Here is a 27,744-nt window from a genome sequence, read left to right on the forward strand (position 1 = left end):
ATAGCTACTACCCTTTTTTCCTACTCCCTTTCTAGCCAGATTTAAATTTTTAATTGCTGCCCCCATTTATCCCAAATGCAATCAACCAAATAATTCTCTTGATTCTGCCTCCTGGTCTCTCTCAGAATCATTCAGTTACCCATGCTCCTACTCTGGTCCAAGAGGCGATCATCTTTCCTTTAACTTCCTATCTTTCCTACATTAACCTTTGCTTGTCCAGTCTTCTCCATACGGCAACTAAAATGATACTTTAAAAACTCAAATCTCATCACATAACGCCCTCCTTAAAAATTACAAAGGTTTTCTACTCATTTAGAATAAAGTCTAATTCTCATCATCATGGTTTATATATGGTCTTACAGGATTTGGCCCCTATCTTATTTTAACTCTCTAACTTACCCTGGCTTCCTTATGTCATAATCATACAAGTTTGTTTTCATTTCCCTAAAGTTTCTATGACTTTATCAACTTAGCACACTCTGCCTGAAACAGTTCACTAGCATTCATCTCAGTCCTATGCTCATCTGTTGGGTTTCAGCTTCAGCTCACTTTCTTAGAGAAACCTTCCCTACTCCTCCCAGGGTCAAATCTTCTACATACATGCTCACTATACCTTGTAATTTTCTTTACAGCATTCATCATTAATTATAATTAGTTATTTTGTTGGCATTTATATTCCTTGCTAGATGTAAACTTCATATGGATTTTTATCTTGTTAAGTGATTAATTCCCAGCACTCAGTTCACTGTCTGGGATATGGCAGGTACTCATACATTTATTGAATGGTTGAATGTATAAAAGGGCATATTAAGAATAGAAAACATGATAAAAACAAATCCTTTACAGTGAGAAGAGACCTTTTTATTCCTATATTGAGATAAACTGCAGAGACTGAAAAACAAAAATTCATAAATCATTCAGCAGAACATTCATTAAAAATCAAATTCATTTTCTTTAACAGAGTTCTCACACAGAAAATTTTATTTTATATAAGTCTGATATAACATTAAATATTTTACAAATCAGACATTTCATTTTTAAATCTAATTATATAATCTTGAATGCACTAGAGACAAATAAAGATTTCCTTTACCAGTTTCACTTCATTTAACTTATACAAGGCTTCCATTAAAATTCCATCACAGCTTGAAAATTACCTGCAGCTTTGAAAAACACATGATTTAAACTTTACATGGAAAGTCTTTATGTAGCAATCCAAAACCAAAAAACAAACAAACAAAAAAACAAAAATAGGTAAGAAGCATTTCTTAATACAAATAAATTATAAAATGTTTATGCGTGAGTTTCTTCTCATTGGCATAGTCACCCAACTCAAAAACAATTCATTTTGAAATTGATTCTTAAAATACTCCAATGTTACTGAAAAATCCATATTTTAGTGACGCTCTTAAATGGCAAAATAGAATATCAGATTGGAATGTCCCAATTCCTGTGCTAAAGTGAATGAGACTTGTTCCCATTTATGCCGAGTGTCATCTGTTACACAGTTACTAGACAGCCTGGCAACCAGTAATTCCAATATTCAATAGTAACATACTGTACCAAACTAAGACATTTCAATAAACACTTCTTAGCCCTACATATTTCCAGATTGCTAGATACAGAAAGGTACAATTATATTTGAAGTACGGGACTTATAATAGGAATCTCTGTTTTAAAATATGGAAAATATCAACAGGAAAAATTCACACCAATGAAATTCTGTGGACTGATTTTCAAAGTTAGAAATAAGAATATCCATTGCTGGGGTAGCCGGTTAGCTCAGTTGGTTAGAGCGTGGTGCTAATAACACCAAGTTTGCCGGTTCAATCACCGCATGGGCCACTGTGAGCTGCGTCCTCCTTAAAAAACAAAACAAAACAAAAAAACCCCATATATATGTATATATCTTCACTGCTAATGGAAGCCCTGCTCTGTGCAAACATAGTGTCATATATATTAAACAATCACACATTTGAGGTAATAGCTGGAAAAAAAAATATATGTACAGCTATACATGGACACATCCACAGAATATTCACAAATCTATTGGCCCCAAAACCAGCAGATATTAAAATTAAATAAGGGATCACGTACCAACAGGAAAAAGTGACACACAGGGAATTTACAAAAAAATGTGGTTACATAATCCTTAATATAAGGAGTATGTTTTGAATAATGTTTTGAGGGAAAATGTTTCCACTTTTATGAAAGTATCTACTTAATAGTAATGAAACCAAAAAGGATGTCTGAATTCCAGGACTGTGTTGCCTGCCAGATTATTAAAAATTCCTTGAAGCTCTTCATTCTACACACTTTTTCTGTGTAATTAAAAATTGGAATAAAAAATTTGGAAGTTATTATCAGATGACTGTTTTCTTTTGTACTGGTTTATAGAGAATTTTATGGATTTTAACTAGGCAGTAGTACAATGTGGCCATTAGACACTTTTTTTTCACCTATTTAGTAAAGATTAAACTTCTGATTTATTGTTCATTTTCGGAAGTTTTTCTGTTCAGGTAAGAAAAAAGATTATGAATGCCCTTTTAGTTTACTCCACTCAGGATGGAGACAGTAATATGGGTAATACTAACCCTAAGCTTTATATGGGGAAGCTAAATAAATGCACAAATTCTCCTGAACTATTTGGTCCTTTTATAAAGTACTTATTTAAATGGAAAAATGGCTCATTTGGTCTTCAGGCCAATATCAAGAAATATTTCACTGCCTTAATACAGGCGGGAGATTTGTTTTTTATGAATATGTAGGAATATACTATTAAATAATATTAATATGTCACATTTGTTAAGTAACAACTGCATTTAAAAAGATTACAGGTCAACAAAGGGAAATCAAGATGTTAATCATTTCTCTTGGTAACTATTTTACATACTACTGTAACTGAAGATTTAACAGGATGAAAACGTAAACATAAAAGTGCAATTACAGTAAAGGGCTGGAATTCCACATTACTGTTCCTTTAACACCTGAGCTGACACAAAAGCTGAGTGGCTTAATGCACTGGCATATATATACCTTAAGGACTTTCTTTTCTCTAGCAAATCTTTGCAAATTATAAATAAGCATTAACGATTATGAAACAAATACTTATTTAAGCATTCAAATGAAATCTGTTTCCAAAATATATTGTTTGCACTTATTAGATGGATTATAATTTGACATTTTTCATTGATGAGAATTAAATTATCAGATTTGATCAAAATAAATTCTGAAACTTAGTAGCACCAGTCTATTTGGGAACTAAGGAATCAAAAAAAGGAGAAGAAATGGTACTATTTTTCCCCAAATCCTCACAAGGACAATAGTGTTTATGTGTATGTATAAAAAGGGATAAAACTGTAAAGCATTCATAAATGTAATTGCTGTCAAACTTCTAAAATATCAGTAAGAGAAACAAGTAAAGCAATACTTAAAAGAGTGAGGGCAATGATTAAAATGAACAGTACAAGTTTTCAATTGAAATTGCAAAGCTTATATAGCTAAAAATAAGGAGACAAAATGTTGGGATTTTTAAGACTTTTTTAACCCAAAATTCTAACACACTTGGTTGGGCCTTTACAACATAATATAGGTGACACTATGAACTTAATCTTTACGTGAATACTCTATATGTAGCTTAAATTGTCAGGCACTCAATCAGTCATTTCCCACAAGTGTTTGAAAATTTTATTTTATCAAACACATTTCCCCAAACATTTTATGAAATAAAATGGAATGCAGCAATGCAACTGAAATATAATACTGTCCAAAAGCCATGTATGACTTTATAACATAACTTCACTTAATTTGGTAACTTCATCTATCCCCTTAAAGACAGGGTTAAGGGAAAAAGAATCAGTCATCAAGAGTTCAAGTCATGTAAGAATCAACCACAATCGTGTAAATTTCCCATTAAAATGGAAAAATGAATGGATAAAATTTTTCACTTAAATTTTTATAAGTTTTCTGATGCATATGGAAATTCAAAGTTAATTAGAATGCTATGACCTTTTTAAAAAATTCGTTCCACAGGCCAAAGAGAATATTTAAAACTGTATTTTCTTTTAAGCACTGCTATTTTTTTTAAAGGTAGTATTTCTAAAAGAAAGTTGGTTGAGCTGTCCAGTTTTCTTAGGACAGGACGTTGTTTAGTTGCACCTACTAATTCAATCAGGTACTTCTACTGACTCATCTGGAAAAGGGACACAAGAGAACATTTTTAAAAGAATGCTCATTTTAAGTTTCAACAGATGTTTAACTTAACTACATTCAGAAAAAAAAATCTTTAAACAAACGAATACTGCTACTCTAGCATTCTCTCACACACAAAAAAACTACCAAAGATGTGTTCATGTCCCATTAACTGAGTATGAAACAAAAATTATTAAAATATTACAACTGTTGAACATAGAAGATTAGAAATAAAAGTTTTATACCCAATATACAGGCACCAAAAACTTCAATTTCCAGCAGACTTTTCAAATTTATATTATGGATTTAAGTATAAAGAGCTTATTCCTACAGGATTAATTGAATTATTCAGTGGTGAACAGATTTTGGCTCAGAATTTTGTAAGAATAACTTGCTATAAATCACTATTCTACCTGTTGCTATATTTCTGCTCACTGTTGCATGTGGCCAAACAGATCATGCTTTGATCAAATAAGTGCTGTAATCTACTTACGTGTTTAAGAGTCGGTAATCAGGTTAAAAGGCACAAAGCAAAGTAGTAATTTTTCTTATCACGTATTTGTGGAAGAACCCATTTACTTTTGGATCCTGATTAAATGATTACTAAGAAGAAAGAACAAATTTCCATGGGGGAAAAACAGGTAGGTCCTCTTCTTCATAAATTTTAGCAGCCTTCAAAGACACGTATATATGAACATTTGGGGGCGTTTTAATTATTGGAATTGCAAATGACATAACTGCAATTTACTGCTGAAGACTCTTTAATATCTAATAGCCATTTCCTCATATTTTCTTTAAAATTTATCTGTATAGCATTTCATTTCTACACATGGCTTAGCCATTCATAAAACTAAATAAATAGCAAACTGATACTCTACACCAGTTCATTTATCTCGATATATAGTTTGGAATATAATGGCACTATTAAAAATATCAATTCCCTCTAAGCAGATAATGCTACAAGATTTTACACAAAGTTAAAGAGCTTTTGTTTTTTCTTTTCTTTTTGAAAAAGTTTCATTGTTTTAAACTCCACACATTCGACATCTGACAAGGAAAATGTAATTTTGTCATAGAACATTTATTCCATGAATTTAAACTGAAGTGTCTCATGGAGCTAAACACTAAAAGAATTTAAATAAAAAGGCAATAACCTGTATGTACACAAAGTGATCATTCCATAAATATTTACATGACAAGGGGAAAAATGGAGAATCACTAAAATTGGAAACCTCTACAGCTGTGATAATCCTTTCTCGAGACTTTTTTAGTTAGTAATCATATAAGCTTTTAAAGTGAAAATAATTGCAGAAGCATAACTAAAATATTAATTTTAGTTTTCAGTTTCTTACTATTTAAAGGAGTCAGTAGATCCTAAACAGTCCAAGATTTCAGGGACCAAATATTCAGTTTAGTTTTTACGTCAAATCTTTTTCTTGCTCTCATGATGAAACTAAACTCACAGAAAAAATGAAGAGTATGCTAAAAGATACAAATGAAATTCCAGTTCATCCTCCTCTATAAATACTGGTCAGCCGCTCCAGTTCTTTACAGTTGTCCATGCTCAAGGCATCGGCCTTCCTTCGGAGTCGATCATCACGGTACACTTTGGCTGCATATTGCATATCTCCTTCTATTAACAAACAAAAATATTTTGCTAAGTAAACAGTAATTTAGATCACCTATTTGTTTAAATTCAAATGATGCTGCTACATAGAAGCCTTTCAATATATTTACCTTACTGAACATTTTTAAAGAAAGAAATCCAAATGCAACTCCTAAAAGCCATTTGGAAGCCTCGCATGTAAACAAGCACAGAGCTGCTCCAGATAAGAAGGAAGGATAGAGTCCTACAACTCCTTCCTTCCACTCATGTCCCCAATGGTTTAAAGACTACTGCTCTAAAGCGTCACCTGGACTCCTTATCCTAAAGATGTCATATGCTCTTTATTACTGCTACTGATTGTGCTGTGACCCTTTGCTAAGGCTTCATATTATTTAATTATGCCAAGACTTAGAAGTAGAAAATTTTGAAATCTTGTTCTGAGTTTGCTTGAATTAAAAAGTTATATAATGGCCTTAATGAAGGAAAACAAACGAGAAAAAGAGCTTCTTCTACAATCATAGTAGTGACATTCAGCAAGTAAGTACTTCTGAGGCTTCTTCAGTGTGTGGAAAGCATCACTAAAGAAAAATAAATGAACTAGAAATCAAATATTCTTCAGGGAAGTTTCCCTTATTTTTTCCTGTTACTGTCAGCCACTTCACTGTTTGTTAACACTTCTAAGGAAGGGGTGGCATACTTAAAGAAGATGTAACAAAAAACGAAAAAAAATTGGTTACTTTCTGGAAAACAGTGACCAAAGTAGAGGACATCAGTCAGAACCACAAACAAAACATACTCAAAAGTAAGAGTGCATTCTATTTGTAAATATCTTTAGAAACGATCTTTATTCGGTCAATAAAAATCACTCCACCCCTTTTATTTACAAATGAAGCACTTGGATCTGATTCTTATACCAAATGAGGTAGATAAACCAAAGTTCACAGGCTTAGTGAATGGCAGAGTCTAGATTCCGATCCAAATCTCCTCCAACTCCCAGCCTAATCGCCCTTCCATTACCTCAAATTACTATTTGTATTTTATAACACACCTATTTTACCAATAGATATTAGCGTTAGAAGTGATTCCAAAACAGAAGAACCCTGGGAAAAGAGTATACATTGGCCAATGATCTTTTTAATGACATTTATAAAACAAGATGATCTTATTCTAATCAACCAGTGAAACATTCAGTCAATGGATTGTTATACTGAGCTGAGCTCCTCGCACTTCCATCTTCATTCAAAACCACTAAGCTATAGATATGCTGAATTTGTTGAATTTCATTTTGAAAATTTCAAACCTACACAAAAATGAAAACTACTACAATAAACACCCTAGAACCCTTTACCTTGATTGTTCAATTCTTCACATTTTGTAAAATTTGCTTTAGCTCTCTCTATAAGGGCTGTTACTGTGGTGGTGGTTATTATTTTGCAGAACCATTTGAGAGTAAGTTACAGATATCATGACCTTTCATTCTTAATTACTTCAGCATGTTTTACTTAAGAACAAGTGCATTCTTATATAACCACAATACAATTTTCAAATTCAGAAATTTAACATCTAATATGTAGTCCACATTCAAATTCCACCAATTGTCCCAATGATGGTATATTCTCTTAATCAACCAAATAGTTATTCATAACAATAACACAAATACCATTTACTACCTTGCTATGTGTCAAACATTGTTATAGTATAGGCCACCTATACATTAAGATATACTTTCTCACTTAAGTATTGAGCTCCAATTATGTGCTAGTCAATTCTACAACATTCCTTGAGTAGGGAAATCCACAGTAATTAATTCCCAAGACTCTGAATAAGTTTTTAAATGTTAAACATTTTATACACTTACTCTGTTGTCTTTCTTTCCAGCAGTTATTTCTAATGTTAGTCAAATAATCTTCTTCCACACTCTTTTCTACCTTTTGCAATAATATTCCTTTATATTCATTTTTAAAGTCCTTGTTGACATAATAAACAACACCCAAGTTTTCGGTCTGCATTTTAATAGTCTGCCCTGAACCACTGTAAAAGAAATGCTTGATCATTATTTTTATAATTAAAATAGTACATTCTGATCTGCTACTATAAATCAAACTAACAAAAACAATTAAAAATAATTAAAAAGTTATTATTGGTAATCATTTATTTACATGGTCTCAAATTGCTGACCACTACCATTCATGTCATAAAAAAGTAATCGTATTTTAATATACTACATTCTTATAAGTTCTTGTAACAAAAATCTTATTTGGAAGAAATAAAAGTTATTTCTTATTTTTAGACCAATATGTTTTTAATACTGTATGATTCTACAAAATTTCCTAGCAGTATGATTCTACAAAATTTCCTATATGTTCATTGTATTACACTAAAGTTTTCTAGAATGGATGCTGCATTAAATTTATTTTATGTCCTGCCTTCTGATATATAAAGTATATAGTGCAAAAATACTTCATATAACAGAAAGATTTGTTTTTATTTAGTCACTATTTTATAAACAGAAGGGTGACATAATAACATAAACAACATAAATCTATATAAATCAATGACAATTCTATTTTTGTCTTTTAAAGTATTTTTTTTTGTCTTTAATGTCAACACATTACCTATTACATTAAATTGCTATCAAGTTCAAATATAGCACATAACACTTCTGTCTTTATCCACAGTGGAACTGACATAAACTAATGATATAAATTTATCACTTGAGTAACTATTTTAAAAATTAGACATTTTAAAATCTGATAACATTTGTAGTAATAGAAGATTTGGCACTTAAAAGGTTTAAAACAGCACAAGACCCTTTAAAGAAAGCCAGATAAGAAACAACAACATTTCTTTTTTGTAAAACTTCACTTAGCTACTTACGATCTGGGATATAAGGAATACGGAGGATTAGAGACCATCAACTGGCTTAGTAATGACACGAGGATCAATACAATAATGGGCATCAGCTGGATAAACACAGAAAAACCTCCCTATAAAAAATCACCAAAGAATAACAAATTGTAATATAAGTGTAGTTATCAATAAATTGTCATACATTTTTAGAGTAAGAAAGGACATTTGAGATCATTCGGTTCAGTGCTTTCAAATCTGACTGAATACACCAACTTTCTGGGGTGATTCTCAAAAATACAGCTTTCCCAGTGCTTCACCTAATGATCCTGACTTAGAAAACACTGATACAACCTGATCTCATTTGACAGATGAGTTCTCCTTTTCTGCCACAGAGACTCTATCAGTAGGCATCATGTTGCAAAACTGTTTTTACTTTGGATTTGAGGGTGGAATATGGAAGCTGATGAGTGGCAGAGTGGTGGCCCAGGCCTTTTCATTTCTAGTCTAGTACTCTTTCCACTTACCTTTCTACTTTACGTAATTTAATTGCTGTGTGCATTTAGGTAGAACTGCATTAGAACAAGTTGAAAGTTACATCCTATTTAAGTTTTTAATATAAATTCTAAATTCTTTAGGACCAACAGTAATAAGTTACCTTCAAAACATACACACTGTATAGACTATCGTCACTAGAATCACAGAATACCAAATTTGAAGGTGTCATATTGCCCAAACTGCCCCCACCGTGACTTCTACCCCTGCTTCCCTAGTATCCCTAAGGGATAGTCTAGTCTCTACTGTACAATTCTGTTAAGAAAACTCATTATTTCCTTTTAACACAACTTGCCCTATTTTCAGACAACTCTAATTGCTTTCTCTAAGCTGACATTTGCCATTTTATCATTTCTAATCATATCATGAACATACATCTCCTCTTTCTTCTTCTCTCTCATGGCCACTGTGTCGATGTTGGTGCTGATGGCTGTAACCAGTTCGTCCATTAGAAAATGAATGTACATTACCTAAAATATTAAACGCAAGGTTAGATCAGGGAGGGCACTTACGACTAAAAATTATACTTTCTTTTACAAATAAAATATTTTTTTATTTTCTTTATATTTAATTTTTTAATTACTAAAATAATGCATGTTTGAGAAATGGATGCCTATTGCCTTCTCCTCTTGTGATGGAAGGGTGGATGGAAACAGGAATGATTCTTCCCAAACTTTGCTTCCTTTAAAACAAAGTAGACGTTCTTTCTTTATGAAAACTTGAATATGAGTTCCTCCCTAATACTGTATACATAGAGGACTTTTGTTGTGGTTCATTGCTTTTACAAACCTTGGATCATTACTCTGAAACTCTGCTTTCTTCATTTATCACCGTATCACATATATTTCTAAAAAATCAAAACACAGTGATCTATTTTTGAAAAAACAGCTGTAAAATATACTATGGTATATGTGGACCACAATTTATTCAAATATTCTTTTGCTGATGGACACTCAAGTTGTTTTCAAATAAGGTGACCAACCAGAAATGGCTACCACTGACAAAACTGTTATAAAAGCAAAAGAACTGTGAATCAACTATCAGAAAATTCACTATTACCTGAAAGATTTCTGATTGTTCCTAGCTTATCTGTAGTCAAAATTATTATTACTCTGAATAACATTTCTGAGAGGTAATTGTGTAATCTAGTATGTCAAAATACAGATTATATTTTCAATCATTAATTTGTACTTATGCAATCTCTTTCATTCAAGGATTCTTTATAAAACGCCCTATCAATGACCACAATCTTTCTCAATAATATTCATATAGGTCCACCCGGCCAAATTATATTGCTACGTTCATAAAGATTCTCCAATGTTTAAACTTAGCATCTTAAGGAAATGTAAATGAGGTTGGAGCTATAATTTTAAACACCTTAGAGGAGCTGGTCTTAAAAAAAAATAATTTCCATACAAACAACTCACAGTAAATGTAAGCAGAGTTCAATACTTATGCTGGTACTATAAAATCGATTCGATAGTACTTCTACAGTATTTTACTTTGATAGCCTAGTTCAAGCAATTATTTCTATCTCAATGTAATTTTAAAAACTCACTTTTTATATAACCTATAAACCAGACATTTTAGTATTTCAGTGGAAAGTACCTCCACATACATCATCCAAATCAGTAATCTATAATGTTATTAATAGACTATCTACTAAGAACTCCAGAGAATCTATGTCAATCTATGTCACCCATAGTTGTAATAGCACTTAACTGAGACATTGCCACTGGATTTCTAACATACACATCCTTTCTTCAGCTTTATACAAAATACAGAATGTCTGTACTCTTCATTTCTTTTTATTTTCTTAATTAAAATATGTTCTAGGAAAAAGGCATACTTATAGTAAAAGTAGTAAGTCTGACCTTCATAAAAAACCATCACAGGTTTTTTACCTTCATAAAAAACCATCACAGGATAATAATACTATAAGAAATGAAAGGAAGAAGGTAGATAAAGCTCTAAATAAAGCCCTAAATAGCCTAACCGGAGGTGAGAATCTCTAGTTTCATAAAATATTATATTTTATAATTAATATTAAAATACCTGAAGGAAATCCACCACCAAAGAATATATTAAACAAGTCTTCTGGGGTTATATCAGCTTCACAACCTCTGTGGAAATTAAATCTACCATTGTTTTGGTGGTTACACGCTTGTTCTTCATTGCCTGTCAGGTCATACTGTTTTCGTTTTTCTGGATTGCTCAAAACAGCATAAGCGTTTCCAATCTCTGAAAAAGTAATGAGTAAATAAAAGTTGGTAAGCAAAGTTTTTATATTATAAGACTGACCCATATAAAAACTGCTGTCATGTTAACAACAACAAAAAAAACTACTTGAAGCTCATCAAGAAAATAGTAAAACAGTAGCAATTTCTCTTAAAGGTATTATACTTGCTTTCAATTACATATACTACCTCCCAATACAATTTTTTGTACTAGGCTAGTCTCCCTACTGTCTGTCTTAAACATAAAAGAATGTCCATCTTGCTTTCTGACACTTGTGCTGCATCTGCTATTATCCTGCTTCTTCATTTTTGAGTATTGTAATCTAGTCATTCATTAGTTCCATTCAAATCAATAATAGCAGTAACTACCAACTGCCAGGCTCTGAACCTAATACCTTACTATATTATCCATTATTATTTCCACTATCCAAATGAGCCCCCTGAGGCTCAAAACAGTTAGGAAACTTGGTCAAGGTCAATTTTATTTTTCAGTACTGCAAGTATTCTCTAAGCAACCTACACTATAAATCTCTTTTTTGCATACTCCAACCCAGAGTTAGCTACTCTTCATTCTTTTCCTGAACAAGTTATTCCTCTTAAAACTCTATGAGTGTAGGGACTGTGTCTTTTCATTGCATTATCCCCATGGTTCAGCATAAAGTCTGAATTTGTTTTTGAATTGATCCAGATAGTCTCAATTTTCCATTCTCACTTTGCTGCTGATATTCATTTATAAAGAATTCTATTTTCCATCTCATACTCCCATGTCCAAAAGAGGTAATGGTATTAGGGCGATCAACGTGTAATCATTCTGTTGTACACCTGAAATTAATATAATATTGTATGTCAATTGTAATTGAAAAAAATTGTATAAATAAAGGGGCAATGGTACATTGGTTACCAAAATGTCTTCTTGAGGTAACTTACAAAAGCTTTGTAATGCTTTCATCTAAAAGCAGGAACGATCCTATTCTCATTCTGACACTTCCAATAATTAATCCTTTCATAAATACAGCTTGCTTTTTATCATAAGCCTTATGAAATATGGGCTATTTTAAGAATACTTCTTATATCCCATGTGTGGCTGCCAGAGGTACTGTGCAAGCAAACAGATGCTCAGTAGGTAGTTGTTGTTGGCTGATGACATATCACCCTTAAGATTAATTATACAGAGACATTCGGAAACTTTTCTTCTGATAGGGCTTCTTAAACCTGGAATTCAGAGATACGTCTCAGATGGTTTGTGAACCCTATTGGATGAAAAAGTAGGTGGATGGTCCATTTATCTGAGGAGATGGTCCAAACTTTCTTCAGATTCTCAAATAGATCTAATGGACTCAGAAATACAGCCATCATTTATAATGTTGTCCCAGTGGGAAAGCACAATCAGAGATCCAAACAATGTACTTACAAACAACACCAAGGTATTAACCCCTATCTAGAAAAGAAGCATATCTATCAATATGTGCCAAATACTAATAATACCAACTACCAATAACACTATCAGTTTTAGGATTTAACCTCTATACACTAAAGGGACTATTCCAGGAAATTTCATAATACTGTTACTTTTAAAACTAGTACTATATTGGCAATCCAATTCTATTTTTAAGGCTTTGCTTTTTTAAAACATAATTGCCAAACATTAAGAGATTTTGTATTTGTAAAATACTGCTATAATCCATAATTGTATATGTAAGACAATTTGTTCTATCCATTGTGACTAGAATAATTTTCTATCCATTTACTTTGTGCTACACCCACAAACAAGATTTTTTTTTCCTTATTATCTAGAGAATTAAATCCAAAATTTATTATGGTATTTAAAAGACTAACGAAATACATTTTCTACCTCAGTCTCACTTATTTCATCAAAAGATACCTTCCACTTTATTCATTTTTCTTTACCTAAACTTTTCATTTTCAGGTAACTTTAGATTCACATGAAATTATAGGACATGATCCAGAGATCCTCTGTACCTGATACCTGATTTCCTCCAATGGTAAAATCTTAAAAATTACAGTACAGTATCACAGTTAGGACACTGACATTGATACAAGCAGGATACAGAACATTCTACCACCATCCTCATGCTGTCCTTTTATAACCACATCCATTTCCTCCTCCTTCATCCCCACTTTAATCCCTGACAACTGCTTTAACCTATTCCTGTAATTTTGGCATTTCAAAACTGTTACATAAATAACAGTATATAAATGGAACCTTTTGGGATTGGCTTTTTTCAGTCAGCATAATTCGTTGGAGATTGATCCAAGTTGTTACGTAAACCAATAATAGTGCATTCATTTTTATTGCTGAGTAGTATTCCATGGTATGGATATACTTCAGCTTGTTTCACCATTCACCCACTGAATAACATCAGGATTCTTTCTTTCTAGTTTGGGGCTATTAGGAATAAAACTGATATATACATTCATATACAAGTTTATGTGTAAACACAAATTTTCATTTCTTTGTGATAAATGTCCAGGAATGCAACTGCTGGGTTGTATGGTAGCTGAATACTTTGGCTTTTGAGAAACTGCAAAACTGTTTTCCAGAATGATTGTGTCACTTTAGATCCCATCAACAATGTATGAGGGATTCGGTTTCTCTGCATCCATACCAGTAGTTGATATTGTCACTGTTTTTTATTTTAGCCATTCTGATAGGTGTGTAGTGATATTACTTTGGTTTTACCTTGCATTATCTCTGATGGCTAATGAATGGATGTTAAGAATATGCTTATTTGCCATTAGTATATCATCTTCAGTGGAATGTCTCTGCATGTCTCTTACCCATTGTCTTACTGGATTGTCTTTTTCAAAATTTTGAGTTTGGGGAGTTCTTTATATATTCTAGATACTAGTTTTTTGTCAGATATGTGCTTGGCCAATATTTTCTCCCATCCTGTTGCTTATCTTTTCATCCTCTTCGTAGGGTCTTTGCAGAGCAAAGTTTAAACAAATTTTGATAAAGTCCAACTTATCAATTTTTCCTTTTATAAATTGTGATTTTGGTGTTAATTCTAAGAAATCAACGTCTAGCCCAAGACCCTAAAGATTTGCTCCCATGATTGTTTGCTAACAGTTCAAAAAGTGTTGTTCTACATTTACATTCATGATTCACTTTGAGTTCATTCTTGTACAAAGCATGAAATTTAGGTTTTTGTTCCTATGAATATCCAATTGCTCCAAACCCATTTGCTGAAAAGGTTATCTTTTTTCCATTTAATTGCTTTTGTACCTCTGTCAAAGGTGAAGAAATTAGGAAGTACAAATTGGTAGTTACAAAATAGTCATGGGGATGTAAAGTAAAACATAGGGGACTATAGTAAATGATATGGTAATAAAGCCAGGTGGGAAGTAGACTTATCAGGGGATCCCTTTGTAAATTATATAAATGCCTAACCACTATGCTGCACACATGAAATAAACATAATATTGAATGTAAACTGTAATTGAAAAAAACAACAGTTGGGTAAATCTGCATGAATCTATATCTGGGTTCCCCATCCTGTTCCATTGATCTCTGTGTCTATCCCTCTAACAATATCACTCTGTTTTAATAACTTTAATACATAAAGTAAATCCTAAAATCAGGTACACTGATGACTCCTACTCCATTCTTTTAATAAATCATTTTTATTTATTCATTTTTTATTTATTTAATTTATTTGTCGTTCCATATGAATTTTAGAATAAAATTGTGCTTATTTACAAAAAAGTCGTGCTAGGATATTAACAGGCATTGTGTTAAATATGTGTATCAGTTTAGAGAGAGTTGACATCTTCTATGCTGACTCTTCCAATCCATGAACATGATAAATCATTCCATTTATTATATCATTCCATTTATTTAGCTCTTCTTTGATTTCTTTCATTAGTATAGTATAGCTTTCTGCATACAAATCCTACACAAGTTTTGTTAAATTTACAACTAAGTATTTCATGTGTGTGATTGTAAATGTAATATATTTTTAATTTCAGTGTCTACATATTCACTGCTAATATATATACTACGTTTAAATATAATACATCTACTACTTTAAATCAATAGAAATTGATTTTTGTATGTTTATCTTACGTCCTGAAACTCTAAAGAATTCACTTATTAGTTCTAGAATTTTTGGGGGGATCCATTCCTTGGGATTTTATACATAATCATGTCACTTACAAATATGGACAGTTTGATGTCTTCCTTTCCGTATAGTGCATTTTATTTTATTTTCTCACCTTAATGCACTGACTAGAATTTCCAACACTATGTTAAGAGTGGTGAAAGGGGACACTCTGGCTTTGTTCCCAACCTTAGGAGGAAAGCATTCAGTCTTTCACCAACCACTAACTATAATGTTACCCTAAGTTATCTGTATTTGCTCTTTTATCAATTTGAGGCAGTTCCCTTTAATTCTCATTTTCCTGTCAGTTTTTAATCATAAATGAGTGGTGAAATGTTTCAAATGCTTTTACTGTACTGATTGATAAAATCATGAGATTTTTCTTCTTTAGCCTTTAATATAGTAGATCACACTGACTGATATTCAAATAGTGAACCAGCTTTTTGCATTATTGGAATAAATTCCACTTGGTCAGGGTGTATGTATAATTCTTTTTATATATTGCTGAATTCTGATATTTTGTTAAGGATATCTGGGCTAATTCCATGAAGAACACTGGTCTGTAGTTTTGTTTTCTTTTGTGGGTTTTTTTTTTTTTGTAGTGTCTGATTTTAATAGGGTAATACTTACTTTGTAAAATAAATTGGGAAATGTTACCTCCCCTTGTATTTTCAGGAAGAGACTATGTACAAGTGGTTTTAATTTTTCTTAAAAGTTTGAAAGAATTCTGCAGTAAAGGTAACTGAGCATGGAGATTTCTTTTAGGGAGTTTCTTAATTACAAATTTATCGTATTTCCCCGAAAATAAGACCTAGCCGGACACTCAGTTCTAATGCGTCTTTTGGAGCAAAAATTAATGTAAGACCCAGTCTTATTTTATCATAAGACCCAGTTAATATAATATAATATAATATAAATATAATACAATACAATACAATACAATATAATATAATATAATATAATATAAATATAATATCGGGTCTTATATTAAATTTTGCTCCAAAAGGCGCATTAGAGCTGATTGTCCGGCTAGATCTTATTTTTGGGGAAACACGGTAATTTACTTATGTTACAGGGTTTTTCACATTATTAACCTCAGATTGAGTGACTTCTTACCATTTATGTTTCTCAAAGAATTGGTCCATTTCATCTCATTTGTAAATTTCATAGTATTATCCTTTTAATGTTTGCAGGATCTGTATCCTTGTTTCTGATACCATTTCTGACAAAGGTCATTTCTTTTTTTTTTCCCTTTGTCAGTCTGTCAAGTTCACTGATCTTTTCAAAGAACTAGTTCTTTTGCTTCATTGATCTTCACTATTGTTTTTGTTTTCAATTTTATTGATTTCTACTCTCACCTTTATTTCCTTCTTCTTGCTTTGGGTTCATTTTGCTCATCTTTTTTTTGGTTCATGAGGTGGAAGCCTAGATGACTGATTTGAGGCTATTCCTCTATTTTAATATACACATTTAATGTTACAAGTTTCTTCTCAGCATTGCTTTAGCTGGTCCTTTCAAATTGTGAAATGGTATACTTTTATTCAATTTAATGTATTTAAAAAAATTCTCCTGAGACTTCCTTGACCCATAGATTACTTAGAAATGCGTTGTCCAGTTTCAAGTGAGTGAACATTTTGCAGTATCTTTCTGTTACTGATTTCTACTTTGATTTCACTGTGGTCAGAACACACACTCACTCTATATGAATCCTGTCTTTTAACTTAGTGGGGGTTTATTTTATGACCCAGGATATGTTCTATCTTGGAGTATATTCCATAAGCACTTGAATGTATAGTCTGCAGTTATTGAGTGGAACATTTTATAAATGATTATATTTTGTTGGATAATGGTGCTGTTTAATTCTTCTATATTCTTGCTGATTTTCTGTCTAGTTGTTCTATTAATTGTTGAGAGAGAGATGTTGAAGATTCCAACTATAATTGTGAATTTGTCTATTTCTCCTTCCAGTTTTATCAAGTTTTTGAATTACATATTTTGCATCCCTGTTTTTCAGTGCATACAAATTTATATTGTTATGTCTTCTTGAAGGATTGACCCTTTATCATAATAAAATATCTCTCTCTGGTAAATTTTTTAGTCTAAAGTCTATTTCATCTCATATTAACATAGCCACACCTGCTTTCTTTTGATCATCTGCACGATATATCTTTTCCTACCTCTTTATTTTCAGCCTGTATATATTGTTATAAATGAACTGAGTTTCTGTAGATAACACAAAGTTGAGTCATTTTTTAAATTTACTCTTCCAATCTGTCTTCTAATTGCTATACTTAGATCATTTACATTTAATGTAATTACTGATAAGTTAAGGCTTATGTCTACCACTTTATTTTTTGTTTTCTGCTTCCTGGCTTCTTGTGAATTATTTGAACTTTTTATTAGAATTCCATTTTGACTTATCTAATGTTTTCTGTGTATCTCTTTGTACAGCTTTTTGGTGGTTGCTCCAGATTTAAATTATATATACACAACTTACAACAGCTCACAGGTGTCATTATTTTATTAGTTCAAGTATACTGTAAAAGCCTTACTTCTCTTTGCTTTCATTTATTCTACCCCATTTATAATATAATTCCCTTATATATTTTCTCCGCATACATTTAGAACCATTTCAGACAATGTTAAATGTTTTTCTTCAAATATAAAACATAATTTAGAAATTCAAGAGGAGATGCAAAACACACTGTATTTACCCATTTTTCTTACTGTGTTCTTTCTTCCTTCTTGATGTTTTAAGATTCCTTTTTTACTGTTTCCTTTTGTTTAGAGAACTTCCCTTAGCTATTCTTTTAGGGTATGTCTGCTAATGACAAATTCTCTTATTTTTCAAAACATCTGAAAGTGTCTTGACTTCTCCTTCATTCCTGAAGGATATTTTTACTAGGTATACAATTCTGGGTTGACAGTTCTTTCAATATTTGAAAAATTTGCCATTTCCTCCTGGCCTGCACAGTTTCTAATGTGAATGTCACTGTCATTTGAATTGCTTTGCACCTATAGGTAAGCTGTCATTTCTCTTTTGTGGCTTTTAAGACTTTTTGTCTTTAGTTTTCAAAAGTTTGACTATGATGCGTTTTGGTGTGGATTTCTTTGGGTTTATCTGTTTGGAATTCATTCAACTTCTTGAATTATATAAGCTTGTATCTTTTGCCAAGTGTGCGTATGTGAAGTTTTCAACCTTTATTTTATCATATTTTTTTTAGTACTTTTTCAGCTATGCCCTCTTTCTGCTCTCCTTCCAGGACCCCAATGATATGAATACCAAATCTTCTGGTATAGGCCCACTGGTACCTGAGGCTATGTTCTCTTTCTCTTTCTCAGTCTGTTTTCTCTGTTGTTCAGATTGGATAATGTCTATTTTTCTATCTTCCAGTTCACTGATTCTTTCCTCTGTCATTCAGCTTATTCTATTTACTGCCAGTTTTTATTTCAGTTTTTGTATTTATAAGCTGTAAAATTCTCCATTTAATTCTTTATACCTTCTATTTGCTCAGGCTTTCTTTGCTAAGACTCTTATTTTTCTAAATTTGTTTCAAGCATAGCTGCAATTCATATTTTTATGAAGAATGCTTTACAATCTTTGTTAGCAAAGATTTCCTGTCATCTCCATGTGGGTATCTACTGATGTACTTTAAATTCAATTTGAGGTTTTCTGGTTCACAGTATGACAAGTGATTGCTGACTGAACTGTCATCACTTGGGGTATTATCTTATGAGACTTTGACCTTTATCTAAAACTTGTTTTAACTGTCTTCCTCTGACACTATTCTAGTATGGGAAGAAGGGATACCACCTGTTATTCCACCTGGCAATAGAAGTCCAGTTTTCTCCCTTGGCGTCTGATGACATCTGAAAAGAGGGGCTCCTCATTAGTGATGGGCAGGGATGGGATGGAATTTCCAGTTCTCCATCAAGCCTCCATTTTTATCTCTTTGGCTAGAAAGATAGGAGTGCCTCATTATTGCTCTCCATAAGGATATGGCTTTGTTTGCCTCTGGTTGGTGGTGAAAGTTCTGACTCTCTACTAGGCTACTTATGACACTAACCCAGTGGAGAGGGAAAGGGACACCTTGTTATTGACAGGAAGGAGTGGAAATATCAGCTCCTACTCCATCTTCTCGGTTATCATCCTGGGGGAGAGGGTTTAGAGAATCTCATTACAGACCAGAGAAGGTGGCAGGCTAGGTTCTCTACTCACCCTTTGCGGGTGTTGGTGTGGGTAGGGTCATAGTATTTTTGCTGATATTTGGCTGCAGCAGAAAAGTTTTCCTGTCTTGCTAGTCTACCCCTTTCCTGTTCACTTGGCTAGATATCAAGGCTTTTCCAGGTGTCTGTTTGTCTGTGCTCATTGGTGTTTGAATTTTTGCTTCTCTAGCACCCAGTCTAAAATATAAAAGGCAAAATGAAAACTGAAGCAACTCACTGCCATGTTGTTCTTTGGGTCCCAAAGTTCCTGGCCAGTCTACCTTCTCTCAACCTTCCAGAGTTTTCTAATGTTTGTTTTGTTTTACATACAGTATTAAGTTGTACTTAGTATGAGGACATGGAAAAGTACATCTCCTTCATCTTCTCAAAAATGGAAGTTCTCACTGATTTTTAAATCACTTGCCTCATTCCCATACCCAAGTTTCTGCCATCTACTCTCTTCCCTAACCACACAAATCACACTCATCTCGAGAAAAGCCTTAATTCTCACCTATAATATAAAGGCTTCTCTAATTACTCTGATTATAATGCTACTTTATTTTTCTGACTTTATTTTGGATGTATTTATTACATGTTTTGGCATTTAATTATAGTCAGTTTTCTGAGAGATACTGGGTAAATCAGTTAATAATCTCTCTGAGTCTCAATTTTATTTGTGAAAGGAGGATGACACTGGTCCCAACAATTTCACAAGATTTTTAATAAGCATTAAATGAAAAATGGGAATGAAAAACTATAAAATGCTTGTTAAATGTTAGGTATTATTATTATTCCAAATGTTCTCTATGAGACTTGTCTCCCCTTTATAAATGGCAAATTCTTTGAGCAAAAGGATATTTCATATTCTCTTATTGTACTTCTCTACAGAATTAGACCAAAGGGTCTAATTCTGACTTCTTTGTTCTTAGAGATACACTCTAGATATTAAGAATATTGAACTACCAGACCTAGCATAGGCAATCACATCTGATTCATTATTATTTACCAAGCAAACACATACACAGCTAATCCCTGTTCCTTGCTACTACATTCATGTATGTCAACAAACACAGGTATTATTCAAATAGTCTCTGAAATACTTGCTAGTCTTTGAAGATAATAGACTGTTTTGAAAACAATCATGTCAGAAGGAAAGGGATCCATTTCAATCAAAGACTATTTTAAAAGTATGTTTAAATATACTCTCTAGATGTAAATAAAATATTCCCTGCATTGAGAAACTTACAAACCTAACTGTAAAGAACAAACAGCTGCATGAACTTAAGAGTTCATTTAGTCTACCGTCCTTGATAGAAAGCTTTTATTTTCAAAGCTTTACAAAACACAGAAATGAAAATATCTCTTCTGAAATCTTATTTAATTCCCTAAACCAATTACCTCTTTTTTTCTAAGAGGAAATAAAAAGCAAGTTGTTTCCATGTTCTGTAAAAAGTGTTTTAGTAATTACAGAGCAATCAATCTACACTTACCTTTTACACAAAAGAAAACGCTATAGTCTTTGCTTAGAATAAACAGCTTAGGATCCCAAAATCAAAAGTTTAAAGCTGATTGGTTAAAATTAAAGTAAGATGACTCAGAAGGTACTGAAAACATCCTGCGTGCTAAATGAATGAAACCTGACATTTCTGTATGATGACACTACACGTAATATTTTCTATATAACTACCTTTGCTCACCAAGCATGTGTGAATTACAACCTGGGTTTTCTATGTAGTTTACACTCAACGAAAAAGAGGCTCATCAACCAGCTCCCCATTCTGATCCTCTTTGGGATTAACAAACTGGCATTCTGATTGACAGATAACCCCTACATATTGAATAACGTGAGCCTCTCCTCTAGAGATGAATCACCTCCCGGCAGGTTGATCAATATTAAGTTTCTAGTTTTATAAAGCAGAGTATTAAAACCTGAAATGTACTAAACCAAAGTGGAATCACCTTTGTAAAACCCCTTCTGAGTGTCTAGCTGGGGTGACATTCATGCTGCTTATCTCTTCAAAATGCAACACAGGCTGTAAAAATACTGGAAGATCCACTTACTGTTATTCCAAAACCAAAAATGCTAACATGACTTCAGTGCAGAAGTGGTAGAAAGAAGCAGTTTAACATTCTTAACATTAATGAACAATTAATACTGACATCACCTAGCAGGTCATAAATATGCAAATAACTCACTGCCAAAATGTTTTTTAAACATTATAAAAACAATACAAATTTTAAATTAAATGCTTTTAATTCATAATATGAAAATTTGTATTAATTTTGGGGGGAATATATGCTAAAGTTAGTGTGTGTTTTTTCCATCTGAAATCGAGGTTTTATTTTATTATTATTTTTTTAAATTAAAATTTATTGGGGTGACAACGGTTTAATAAAATTACATAGGTTTCAAGTGTACAATTCTGTAATACATCATGTATATATCAAGAAACTTTTCCTGTACTATCAACAGGCCACTTTTAATTTAAGGATATAGAAGACTCTGTCACTGTGGCATTTTACTTTCACCAGGACCACACTGGAGGCTGCTTTTATTGGAATATATTAACAATCCCCAAATGCATTTTGCTTGGCAACTTCCCTCAAGAAATAAAACTGTTTGGAAACTGTTTCGTATGAAAGACCAATTGAGTCATCTATCTTTTAGGAACATGTGAAAAATAAGTATCTCCTTGTTATTACAAGACCCCAGCATTTCACTGTAAACATTATACTTGGCTCTATGAGTGCCAAATTTACAAGAACAAAAAAAATCACAAATTGAATCATTTTCCTATGAATTAGAAGTTAACTATTATTAATAAACTGTATGTAACAAAATATGATAGTATAAAATCAGTTCTTTGACACTTATTTACTAAATGGCAAAAAACCGGAAATATTATTGAGAAAGAAATGAAGACAAATGAATAGCAGGCAAGAGAAATGAAACTAATTATTAAAAGGAAAAAAAAATCACATTAGTTAGAACTACATATAAAAAACACAAAAATTGGCCAGAATTAATAGAAATAGAAGAACATTGAACAGATAGCAATTCCAAGTGATCTCCCAATTCTAATATCTAATAAATATCTCAAAAAACTCTTAAAACTCTTAAATATCTTTAAAAACTGTATTTTGCTTTTAGTTCCCTTAGAATCACATGGTAATAATACACTAGAACCTCGAGCATAATCATCACACTACTTGTGTATGGTAAACTAGAAAGCACGCATGGGCATCTATCTATAAGTTACTTAGGACTTTCCCAACCAAAATTGGCAGGTAGCTTTTGTGAAGCCAAACTACATTTGTTTGGCTCTTGGTACAACAAGTTAATAGTGAAGTTTTAAAGGATTTTGAGGACTCTTGCTTACGTTGGCTTCTAAATGCACCACCAGTCTAACGGCAGAATTTAATATTCTGAAACACTGTCAGTGGGTTCTAAAAAGAGCTTAGTAAAATTGCTTTAAAAGGTTTACTTTACTTTTAAAAGCATCTGTTGCTCCAGGTGCATGGTTTTTGTCTGGATGAAACTTCAAAGCAAGCTTTCTATAAGCTTTTTTCAAATCTTCATCACCAGCATCTTTGGTAACTCCCAGTACTTCATAGTAATTTTTACATTTGTTTATGCTGTGAACAAGAGAGTGTGTTATAATGTAAATTTCAAGGAAGAAGTTCATGTAATAGCTCAATTTTTTTATTTATTAGAATAATGTAAAGAAATGTTTGTGGATTGTTTTCTCAATTTCAAATGCTAACTTATCCTGTTAAGGGTTACTGCTTCATTCTGGTTTTCGACCACAGACCATTCCTCCAACATCTTCCCAGTCTAAGGAGAGTCGGCCTTGAGAATGTCCTTGGTACAATTTATCACAACTATAGAGAAGTAAAGCAAAGTCCGTAACAACTGTGGATGAAAGACAGAGCACACACTGCAACTAAAATGAGAGGATAGGAACAATTTTATGGTACTTTTATGAGCATAAAGAAATTCCAATACTCCTCACTAGTATGAAACAGCTAAAGATTAGTATGCATTGCACTCCAAGAGTTTTGTTGTTGCATAATGCAGACCTAACCAAATACCGAAGTAATAGCTTAGTACATGTAAAACAATTACAGTACACTATGGATTAAATGGTAAGGCAAGTTAATTCAACTTGGCTATGCTAAAGAGAATTCATCTGTGTCACTCTGAGAAAGATAAAATCTCATAATAAAATATATCATGGGACTCAAAAATGTTTGTTACTCCTTATTTTACTCGTGATAAGTACACTATTAAAGATTACAGTAAGTCCTCACTTAACGTCATAGATAGGTTCTGCAACTTTAAGCAAAATGATATATAATCAAACCAATTTTACTGTAGGCGAATTGATATAAACAAGAGTTAAGTTCCTACAGCATCTCATCAACGTTATAACAAAACAATTTTGAAACATCATTATTCGAGGACATACTGTACTTACATAGTTTATAACCCTAAAGATGTAACGGACTTAAGCCTGGAATCTTTAAAATATATTAGGAAAAGAAATACTCTAAATAGAGCAGAGAACATTAACATTTTCAGATGCTAACATTCTCCCACAACCTAATAGTTTTTCTCCACTAAAATGCATGTACATTTTACACATTATTTTGTGGCGTACTTTATGACTTTGATATATTGCCTGTGCGAGTGGCTTGATAACAGAGGTAGTAACAGGTAAATGGATCTGAGGCACAATTGTTCAATGGCAGCTAACTGCCAGTATTAGCTGGCACTGACTCAAAGTTTTCAAAGAAAACAGACAGGATTGATCTTTTTTTTTAAACTACTGAATCTATATTCATCACAGCACTTGGTACATGGAAGGTTCTCATTAAATATTTCTAGAATAAATGAGCCTCAGCTCTCCTTTTATAATGCAAGCTTTCATCATTTGGTATACAAAATAGGAAAAAAAAGATAAGACATTGTATACGATTATAGAAATATTCTTATAATCACCTTAACAAAAGTCTGTTACGCAGTCTTTTTTATGGTAATAATAATTAAAATTGGATTTTTCTACTTTAGATACTTAATAAATATTAACACAAGTCAATTTTATTTCATAAACATGACATTTCCTTTACTTAGTAATATTTATTGAGCACCAACTATGTCTCAGATAGTGTTCGGGTAGTTGAGATACGTATATTGATGAACACAGAACAATCCCTGCCTTTATAGAGACCCACTCCCCTAAATATGTTTAGAAACTATGCGATTAAAAAAAAAAGGGGAAGGGGGACACTTATAGAACAACTAATGTGTGTCAGGCACAAGTCCGCAATCCTACATCCATGTTCCAATATCCATTCAGCTCTGAAAAACTTTAAGTAATTCTGTTACTAATTTGCCTGCAAAACCTTGACTTAAGGTCTTTTAGAGGCAAAATTTGACCTGAATGAATGTGAAACTGCTATATAGCTTCATTTATCCCATTTAAGAGTGAATATTTGTACATTTTGTTGTAGAAATATTACCCATTAGTTTCTGGGCTGTTTACCAGACACTGCTAAGATGTTATGTAATGTATAATATATGCTCCTTATTAATCTTTCTAAATTATGAGAATTCTGAATTCCAAACTACATCTGGTTCACACAGTTTTCACATAGAGAATTATAGAATCTTACGTTGATTATTTTACATGTTATCTCATTTACTCTTCATTAAGTAGATATTATTCCTATTTAACTAATGATGAAATTAAGGCTTTGAATGGTTAAGTAAATTGTTAAAAGTCATATAATCAAGTAATAGATGGGAACCAGCATTTATTTCTTCAATAAAAATTTACTGAACACTTACTTTCTGTTAGACACTATTTCAGACGTTATACTGGTGAATAAAACAGTCAAACAAAAAAATCCCTGCTCACATTAAATTTACAATTGGGAGAGGGACAAGCAATGAACAAATATACAAGTAAAATATAAAGTACATCACATGGTGATAAATATTTACAGAAAAGTAAAGTGCCAAAGGGGAACAGAGAGGAATGGGAAGCCTGCTAAGGTGATTGGGAAAGGACTCACAGGATTCAAACTTCAGTTCGTCTAACTTGAAAATCCTGTTCAGAACCAGAATAAAGAAGAAAAGGAGCCTCTTCAGACTCGAGTACCCATCTTCTTCCTTTCTTTTTGCCCTTCCAGTCAGTGTTTAAACAGACTCTCTTCCTTCCTAGATATTTTCAAATGTTGGTGTTGGTGCCTTCTAGCTTATAGTAAGTTTCCACAACTTCTTCAGATCTCAGCTTAGCTCTTTGTCTCAAGAACTCAAACTCCTCAAGACTAGGTTTGGTGACCTTCTTATGTCCTCTCAAAGCTCTCTGAACTTAGCCTTATTGCAGCAATTACCACAATGTACTGTGGCTACCTGTTTACTTGTCTGACTACTCTTTCTAAACAATATGTCCCCTGAAGGTAGGGATTGTGTCTTGTTTACCATACGTGTTCAATGTATCAATGACTGGTTCAATTTGAGGGCAGAAATGATGAGGATCTAAAAGTCATTTTTGGACCAAAGGTGGTAAGAAAATGTGGTTGGCACCAAAAATCAATTTGGAATAGAGAAGAATACACTATGAAAAAAGAAATAGAGCTAAGAAAATGACAGACATTATGTGAATGAAGAAAACAAAATGCAGTAATAAACAAAACACTGAACAATTCTAAAGTCATTACTATTTGGTTTGAATGCATAAGATGTTTAATTGTACACCAGATTAACCTTCTAGGTTTATTTTGTTGCTATTTCCTGAGCACAAAAAGCTAGGCAATAGAAAAAGGCAGCCCAGAAAATGGCTGCTGGAGATTGCAGGGATATTGGATTGGAATTCACAATCCTCTGGGTGAGTCATAAAGCTAAGAATTGCCACAATGACAGAAAACGTAGGAAAAACAATGTTTTACTAATTCTTAGCTTATCTAGCTCTGCCATATCTTCCATGCACTAAAGTTTTCATCATATACTAGGGAAATTATTTGAAAAACCAGCAGAGAGGCACAAAGTTGACATCACCAAAGGACAAGCTGAAGACTACGTATTTCAACTAATGCACAAAATATACTCATTTACCTAATTTTTCACACCTGAATGAGAAATTACCATTCATATATTTATTTTAGTTCACATTTTTGTTCTTCACGCTCATTTTCACCAGCTAAACTGCATTTGTCACTCTCTTTACAGTTTGCTCCTTACTGAAAGATTCAAACCTTCTCCATCCTCACCAAAGAATTAAAAAAAGACAGAAAAAAAAATTAATTAAAAAGAGGTAACCCATTATCTACCCAGAAGGAAATATTGTGCAACAAGACCAGAGAGCTGTCTGGTGGCTCAACAATGGGGAAGTATGTCTGATTCAGCCTTTGTGGCTTCCTCTACGTGCATGAAAGCATAGTGGGCAGGGAAGAAGGGTCCTCTTTCAATTCTTTTTTTCATACTTTATAGCTGATTTTTTAAACAGATTCCAAGTTTAATTGGTATTTAGGGAAATACCTGTTTATTCTTGAGGCAAAGGATTACTTATTTTGTAAGTTTAGCAAAATGATTTCTTTTCATTTAAAGAACTCCAGCTTAGATAAAATTCTAATAAAATCCCCATAATTCAAATGACTTAATAGTTGTAGTACAGAAGTGTTCCAAATTGAAAAATAAAACAATGGCCCAATTAATGATTTCACATTGATCTTGTACATTTTTAAAATGACTTTTTTCCAATGTGATATTAAAAACTTGTTCAAATCAGATCCATGACACCTTTTTCTCTGTAATTTTCCAATATACTTCAACTCAAAGACAACAATCAGTGTTTAATTTCACAGAACGGTATTTATACAAAGTTACACACTTTTTCTAACGTCTTACTGTAAGCTAGCTCTTACTTATGCAATGGATGCAGTATTATTGCATGGCTTCTCCCATTGAGCCAAATTG

General features: G+C 32.5%; 1 protein-coding gene across 4 annotated transcripts in view; it reads right to left on the reverse strand.

The window, feature by feature from the left end:
- Positions 1–1,036: 1,036 nt before the first annotated feature.
- Positions 1,037–27,744, reverse strand: part of DNAJB14 (DnaJ heat shock protein family (Hsp40) member B14) — a 46,991-nt gene continuing 20,283 nt past the window's right edge. For 3 of the 4 annotated variants that reach the window (XM_033106470.1, XM_033106473.1, XM_033106474.1), the window contains 6 exons: positions 23,254–23,399; positions 11,255–11,440; positions 9,575–9,669; positions 8,675–8,784; positions 7,656–7,828; positions 4,087–5,824 (listed from right to left, as the gene is read on the reverse strand). In XM_033106470.1, coding sequence (XP_032962361.1) covers positions 5,700–5,824; positions 7,656–7,828; positions 8,675–8,784; positions 9,575–9,669; positions 11,255–11,440; positions 23,254–23,399 — 835 coding nt within the window. In that variant the 3' untranslated portion in view covers positions 4,087–5,699. Of the gene's footprint in view, positions 1,863–4,086; positions 5,825–7,655; positions 7,829–8,674; positions 8,785–9,574; positions 9,670–11,254; positions 11,441–23,253; positions 23,400–27,744 lie in introns of those variants that run through there. The other variant, XM_033106471.1, reaches the window with a different exon arrangement.

This window comes from Rhinolophus ferrumequinum, chromosome 5 (genome assembly GCF_004115265.2).
Source record: "Rhinolophus ferrumequinum isolate MPI-CBG mRhiFer1 chromosome 5, mRhiFer1_v1.p, whole genome shotgun sequence".
In the NCBI taxonomy this organism is placed as follows: domain Eukaryota; kingdom Metazoa; phylum Chordata; class Mammalia; order Chiroptera; family Rhinolophidae; genus Rhinolophus; species Rhinolophus ferrumequinum.